The following is a 7,500-nucleotide window of genomic DNA, read 5'->3' on the forward strand; positions in this document are numbered from 1 at the left end:
CTTGATTAGTGCGCTGCGATACGAAAGGATTAAAAGCAGAAGTAAGCAATGATATCAATATAGGTAGTTACAGGAAAAGTTGCTGTTTCTATATACCACTATAATAAAGTTTGCATGACAGGAATATGTGAAGGTAACTTGATTATTTCACTGCGATACGAAGGAGCTAAAAACAGAAAATAAAAGGAAAATCAATATAGGCAGTTACAAGGAGTGGAGTAGTTGCAGTTTCTTGATATCACTTTAATAGAGTTTGTATGGTAGGAATATGTGATGCTGACTTGATTACTTCACTGGGAAACAATTCACAACACGGAAATTAATACGTGACACCTTTATAAGCAGTGGCAAGCAAAGTGACGGAAAAGAATAGTTGCAATTTCTAGCCAGTTTAAAGATTTGTCGCTGAGAAACAACTAACTTTCTCCTATCACTGTCTCTCATATCTTCCTTCTTGATCCATCTCCTATTCAACCTCTTCCTACTTTCCTTAACCCCTTCAGTACCATGACGCGTTTTCATATTCATTCCGCTTACTATATGATGATTTTACAGCTTCAGAAACTTATGTGGGGGATGAAAATAATGAAAACTCTGGCCTTTAATCTTCTGACCTCCATAAACCCTTCCTAATGTCAATAAAATCATATACACAAAAATCAAGGAAAAATGCGTCTCAGTACTGAAGGGGTTTAAAAAGGGAAGATGTCTGAGTGATTGGTGACTCAGGAAAATATACCAGGCGAGGAGGTGATTATTATTATGCAGGAATGAACAGAGCGCTCGTGAGAACCATTACAGAGAGGCAGCCATCCCTTGTAGCAATGGAGGAAAGCAAATGACATAGAGAGAGAGAGAGAGAGAGAGAGAGAGAGAGAGAGAGAGAGAGAGAAATTCATGAACGAGTGAAATTTAAGTACAAATCTCATAACTTCCTTTTTTCCTACTACTACTGTTCTTCTGTTTACACGTTTTCTGTTGACATGATGCCAGAAAGTTCCAATACATCGCGTTACCTTCACATACAACCTCGTAATCTCAAACCCTTCTGTGCTTCAACTCCATTATTTCAAAAGGCTTTGTCTAAATTTACACGAGTCCTTTCCAGGTGTTTTAACGGTTCTAGAGGCAGACTGACAAGATTTCTACATTATTAACAGGAGGAACACTATTGAAATCCCCGCTATTCATCTCTGTGGCCTTGGAAAATAGAGGTGAGAGAGCAAAGCGTTTTTAAGGGTGTTTTTTACGGTTCTAGAGGCAGACTGACAAGATTTCTACATTATTAACAGGAGGAACACTATTGAAATCCCCGCTATTCATCTCTGTGGCCTTGGAAAATAGAGGTGAGAGAGCAAAGCGTTTCTGAATCCGGATCATAAATAGACTCAAGGATAGATCTAATTTTTACACTTCAAATCGCATAACAATATTTTTTCTACTTGTGTGTGTGTGTGTGTGTGTGTGTGTGTGTGTGTGTGTGTGTGTGTGTGTGTGTGTGTGTGTGTTTACAATTTTCTGTCTCTATGATCGTGTGAAAAAGTTACAGTATAGCACTTTCTGTCTTGCCTCCCTCTTAAGTCACTCACCTATTGAAGAGTAAAAGTAACAACTCTCTCTCTCTCTCTCTCTCTCTCTCTCTCTCTCTCTCTCTCTCTCTCTCTCTCTCTCTCTCTCTCTCTCTAGGAACTAAAAATGCTTAAACTACTCAATCATTTATCCATTTCTATTTTGTGACTTGTTTTCCTTAAAATTATGAAGTACGTGGTAGTTGTGGTGGTGGTAGTAGTAGTAGTAGTAGTAGTAGTAGTAGTAGTAGTAGTAGTAGTAGTAGTAGTAGTAGTAGTAGTAGTAGTAGTAGTAGTAGTTGAGAAGAAGAAGAAGAGGAAGAAGAAGAAGAAGAAGAAGAAGAAGAAGAAGAAGAGGAGGAGGAGGAGGAGGAGGAGGAGGAGGAGGAGGAGGAGGAGGAGGATTTGAAGAAGAGATGACAGATCCGTAGAAAGAAAGTGAATAGAGAAAGAAAAAAAAAACTAAGTAAAAAAAGAAAGAAAGAGAGAGAGAGAGAGAGAGAGAGAAAAAAAGAGAAGAGAGAGAGAGAGAGAGAGAGAGAGAGAGAGAGAGAGAGAGAGAGAGAGAGAGAGAGAGAGAGAGAGAGAGAGAGAGAGAGAGAGAGAGAGAGAGAGAGAGAGAGAGAGAGAGACTGAGTGAGTGAGTGAGAGAAAAAAAGAGAAGGACAAGAATAGATGATAATAAACAAGAGAATAATGAAAAAAAACGAAAGGAAGAAAGAAGAAAACGAAAAAGAATTGGTTGAAATAAGTATGAATGAAAGGAGGGAGAAGAGAAGGAAAAGATGAAGAAAGGAGAAATATAAGGAAAAAGAAAACTAAGAAGAAGGAAGAGAGGAATGAAAGAAGGAAAAAACAGGAAGAGAAAGGGAAAAGGAAGGAAAAATAGCGTAGGATTGATGAAGGAAAAGAAAAAAAAAGAAGAAGAGAAAAGAAGAGGAGAGGAATGGAAGGAAGAAGAAAGTGAAAGGAATAAAAAAAGTAAAATAAATGCGACAGGAATTGATGAAGGAAGAAAAGGAAGGAAAAGAGGAGGAAAGTAAAATAAAATAAAGATGGATGAAGAAGGAAAGGCAATTGAAGAAAACGAGAAGGAGATGAAGATGAGGTGGATGGAGAAAGAAAAAAAAAGAAGAAAGAGAAGAGGAAAAGAAAATAAGATAAGGATGGGTAAAAGAAGGAAAAGGAGGAAAGAGGAGAGGAAAGAAAATGAGATAAGGATGGGTAGAGAAAGGAAAAGGAAGAAAGAGGAAAGAAAAGAAAAAAGAAGAGGATGAGTAAAGGAAAAAAAAGAAGGAAAGAAGAGAGGAAAATAAAATAAGATGAGGATGGGTAGAGGAAGAAAATAGAGGAAAATGAGAGGGAAAAGAAGGAAACACCAGACTGGATAGGTAAGGGTGCAGGTGCCCCGGCATGAGGCAACACACCTGTGACGCCAACACGCCTCACCTGCGCCGGCTGCACCTCAGGGACTGACCAGGTGAGTCTCGCTGTGACGTGCCGGCTTAATTGGCTCGCGATCTTTTGGTGCGGGTTTTAATCTCTCTCTCTCTCTCTCTCTCTCTCTCTCTCTCTCTCTCTGTGTGTGTGTGTGTGTGTGTGTGTGTGTGTGTGTGTGTGTGTGTGTGTGTGTGTGTGTGTGGAGCAGCGATGCAGGGATGAGAGGGCCGGTGGGAGGCTGCCTTGGTGTGTGTGGGCAGGTGAACGAAGGTCATTACCAAACACGTTCATTCTTGCATTACTAAATGAAGCAAATCTGTGCTCAGTGTTCAACAAATGTCATGAGCCATAACACACTGTTCAGCAGACACTGCATGCCACACAGGCTGACACAGACTCACATTTCACCAAGCTTGAGGATGCCGCCCACCCCCAGCCAGCCAGCCAGCCAGCCAGCCAGGCAGGTGAGGTGAGCGTCGCTGCCTCACAGGTGTGACCTAATTACTGCCACCAAGATCCTCCTGGTGACCCTTTCCCCCTCCCCTCCTTAATTCCTGAGTGTGAGGTGTGTGGGCGGCGGGCCCCGTCCCTTCTCACAGGCTGGTCTCGCAGGGCGGGTCTGGTGGAGTGTGGGTGTGGCGCGGCAGAAGGCGTGCACAGCCGCCAGGTGGCCGTAGGCGTGGTGGGCGTGGGGCGTGGCGGCGAGGTGGCCACGCAGCGTGGCGAGTGCCGCCCACACCTGGTGCAGGTCAGGCGGCGGTGCTGGGGGTGGCGTCGCGGGCGTGGGAGCAGCGGGAGGCACACAGGGCGCTCCACAGGTCCTGAAGGCGTGCAGGATGTGCTGGGGTGTGAGTGCCGCCCAGGCCAGCAGCAGGCCGTAAAGCAAGTCCGGGGCGCGTCACCCCCTGTACCCCCCTCCCTGTCCTGCATCAGCTGCACATAGTGGCGCCGCAATGTGAGGGCGAGGCCTCCGCCCCCCAGGGGGTGGAGGGCGCGGGGGACCGGCACCAGAGTGGTGGCGCGCAGCCCCTGGGCTGGGGGATTGAGGGTGCCCTGCACCACCACCAGCGCCACGCGACGCCCCTCCGCCAGGAACCTGCGGTCCAGCCCAGCCAGCCACTGGGTGAGCGTGGCCCCCGGACGCCCCCCGCCTCCCACGCAGGGTAGGGGCAGTGAGACCACGCCGGGGGACAGAGGGGGCAACGCGCCGCGCCCCACCACCAGGGGAGGCAGACGCTCTGAGGCGGTGAGGTTCACGCCCACCACCACCCACCCCGCCGCCCATGGCCAGGCCTGCCCCGCCCCCCCTGCCTGCTGCAGGTCCACGGCCCCCGCCACAAACACATCTGCGGGGCTGTGGCGGACCACCACGCCCCCCCACACGTCCCCACCATCCTGGACCTCCTTGCCCACCCCGTTTCCTTCATCCTCCATCCCATCCACCGCCCCCAGCCCCTCCACCGCCTCCTGCAGCCCCACCACGGGTCGCGCCTCCTCCACCTCCAGATCCAGCCGCGTCAACCAGTCTCCAGCCGCAGCCCCGCCGCCGCCGTCTCCGCTACCACCACTGCCGCCATTCCCTGGCCATGCCGCCACGCCGCCCTCCTGCAGAGGCGCCGTCACACTGCCCTTCTGCAGGGGCGCCGATACACTGTCCTTCTGTAGGGGCGCCGTCACACTGCCCTCCTGCAGGGGCGCCGTCACACTGCCCTTCTGTAGGGGCGCCGTCACACTGCCCTCCTGCAGGGGCGCCGTCACACTGCCCTTCTGTAGGGGCGCCGTCACACTGCCCTCCTGCAGGGGCGCCGTCACCCTCGTCTCGGGCCTGAAACCACGACCACAGGTGAAGCGGCGCCCCGGGTGTGTGTATGTGTGTGTGTGTGCGCAGCCAATAATTAAAGAAAAGTCAAAATTCGTATATTTTCTTTCCAAGCAGAAAATACGCTGATTTCGCTTTGTCTTCAAGCAACAACAACATCACCAGCAACAACAACAACAACAACAACAACAATAGCGAAAAAAAAAAATGCACTTTCATTTCCACACACACACATACTCTCTCTCTCTCTCTCCAAGAAGAAGAGGAAGAGGGACAGGGCGGGGATGGGTAGGAGGAAGGAAGGAGGAGGAGGATGTTGAGGGGAGGGGCAGGTGAAGGGGGGGAGGTGAAGGGGAGGGGAAGTGAAGGAGGAGGGGGAGGAGGGGAGAGGAAGAGGAAGAGGAGAAAGAAGGAAACTCTTGTATTTGACAGAATGGGGAGTAGACCGGAAATCTCTCTCTCTCTCTCTCTCTCTCTCTCTCTCTCTCTCTCTCTCTCTCTCGTAAATAAAGTTGCAAGCAGACCGAAAGAGAGAGAGAGAGAGAGAGAGAGAGAGAGAGAGAGAGAGAGAGAGAGAGAGAGAGAGAGAGAGAGAGAGAGAGAGAGAGAGAGAGAGAGAGAGAGAGAGAGAGAGAGAGAGAGAGAGAGAGAGAGAGAAGTTGACATTATCAAATTAATTATGCAAAACGAAAAAAAAAAAAAAAAATAAATGAAAAATAAAATAATGAAATCAAGTAAAAAAAAAAGCATTACTAGAGAGAGAGAGAGAGAGAGAGAGAGAGAGAGAGAGAGAGAGAGAGAGAGAGAGAGAGAGAGAGAGAGAGAGAGAGAGAGAGAGACGGTAAACACACACACACACACACACACACACACACACACACACACACACACACACACACACACACACACACACACACACACACCTTATCGATCTAGTCTGGTCTCCCTTCTTTCCTTCTGTTTTGCAATCAATACACGTGCATGCAAGACAACACCCGTTTTCTCTCAGCAGCCGCGCCACAGAAAACGACTCTCCTCCACACCCTCAAGGAAATTCTAAAGGAAACTAAACTAAACTCGCAGCTCATTCAATCCCACACGAGAGAACAATAACAAAGGGTCTTATTCCTCAGGGCGTGGGTTGAAAATGGTGGCAGCGTGTGGATATCAAAGTTTCGAGTCTAAATGGTGACTTCCCGTGGCTAAACAGACTGTAAGCGAGCGGGAATGGTGACAATATGTTTCACCATTCATGAAATCACCATGAACACACAGCACAATGCACAAGGGTATCAGATAACTGGGGAATGGTGAAACATGGTGATAAAGAATGAGGATGGTGAAACACGCGATAATAGGAATAAATTGACGTTTTTTTAGATTTAATACGTTTTTGGTTTTTAGTGAGAGAGAAACGTTACTTGAGTGGAAGGGCAGAAAATACAACTGTTGCCATAGAAATAGGGAGATAGGGAAATAGGGAATAAATCACGGAGGAATGGAGATAAGAACAACAAAGAAGGTGGAGGAGGTGAGAGAAATACGTATAACAGTCCTCCACTTAACTCCTCCTCCTCCTCCTCCTGCTCCTCCACATCTATCTCCTCATAACTGAAGTGGAAATGAGGAGAAGAATAAAACGGAGGAGGGAGAGGAGATAAGGAGATAACAAGAGGAGGAGGTGTAGGTGGAGAAGATGACACGAAACCAAACTATCTCCACTCTTCTAAGTCTTCCTCTCACCTCATCTCCACTAAACACAGCATGGACAATACAAAAAAAGGAGACTAAATTTGGGAGACTACCTGAAACATACAATGAAAACAAAGAGGAGGAGGAGGAGGAGGGAGGAGGAGGAGGAGGAGGAGGAAGAGGAGGAAGAAGTGACAGATGTACACCTTGCCACCTGTATCCCTTCCTTTCCTCCTCCTGCACCGACTTCTACAGGAGAAATAAAGACTATCTTCACTTACGTGTAGCAATTAGATGGCGCTTTGATATGTTGCGGCAACTGTTCAAAATACTGGCGAAATTCCTCAAACTCCCTGTCTGCCATCTTGGAAAACGTGTAGACTCGCTCTGGGTTGCCCAAAGCCTCGACCACCTTGCCAACGAGCCTCCACACCGCTCACAGTTGGCAGATAGGAAATTTTACACGCTTTTTTTTTTACCTCCTCCTCTCCTCCCACGCTCGTCCTCCGTGACCTATTGGAGATAAGCACTGGGAGATGAGTTTAGGTGGAGATACGTGTGGAGACTATTTGTGGAGGTTTCTATGGTTAAATAAAGAGAGAAAAACACGGAATCGATATCTCCTACCACGTGGTCCCCTCATCCTTCACTCCCCTCTCCCACACTCTCCCCTCTCCCTCTCTCTCTCTCTCTCTCTCTCTCTCTCTCTCCCGTGACATAACCCAATGCACTCCAACAAACACTGGAAAGGGTAAAGGAAGATGACATGGCGATAAACAGTGTCACGTGATAAAGAAAGGAAGAGGAGGAGGAAGAGAAGAGGAAGAAGAGGAAGAGGAGGAGGAAAAGATAAGTGGATGATGGTGTATATGGTGATGGTGATGGTGGTGGAAACGAGAGTAAGGAGGAAGTAATAAAGATGTTGAGATGAAAGAAGTGATGACCGGAGAAGAAGAAGAAGAAGAAGAAGAAGAAGAAGAA

General features: G+C 47.8%; 1 protein-coding gene across 1 annotated transcript in view; it reads right to left on the minus strand.

The window, feature by feature from the left end:
• LOC123502094 (JNK-interacting protein 1-like) overlaps window positions 1-6,909 on the minus strand; it is a 34,788-nt gene extending 27,879 nt beyond the window's left edge. The window contains exon 1 of the mRNA XM_045251285.1: window positions 6,801-6,909. Coding sequence (XP_045107220.1) covers window positions 6,801-6,883 — 83 coding nt within the window. The 5' untranslated portion in view covers window positions 6,884-6,909. The remainder of the gene's footprint in view (window positions 1-6,800) is intronic.
• Window positions 6,910-7,500: the final 591 nt, after the last annotated feature.

Source organism: Portunus trituberculatus, chromosome 10, assembly GCF_017591435.1.
Source record: "Portunus trituberculatus isolate SZX2019 chromosome 10, ASM1759143v1, whole genome shotgun sequence".
NCBI lineage: Eukaryota > Metazoa > Arthropoda > Malacostraca > Decapoda > Portunidae > Portunus > Portunus trituberculatus.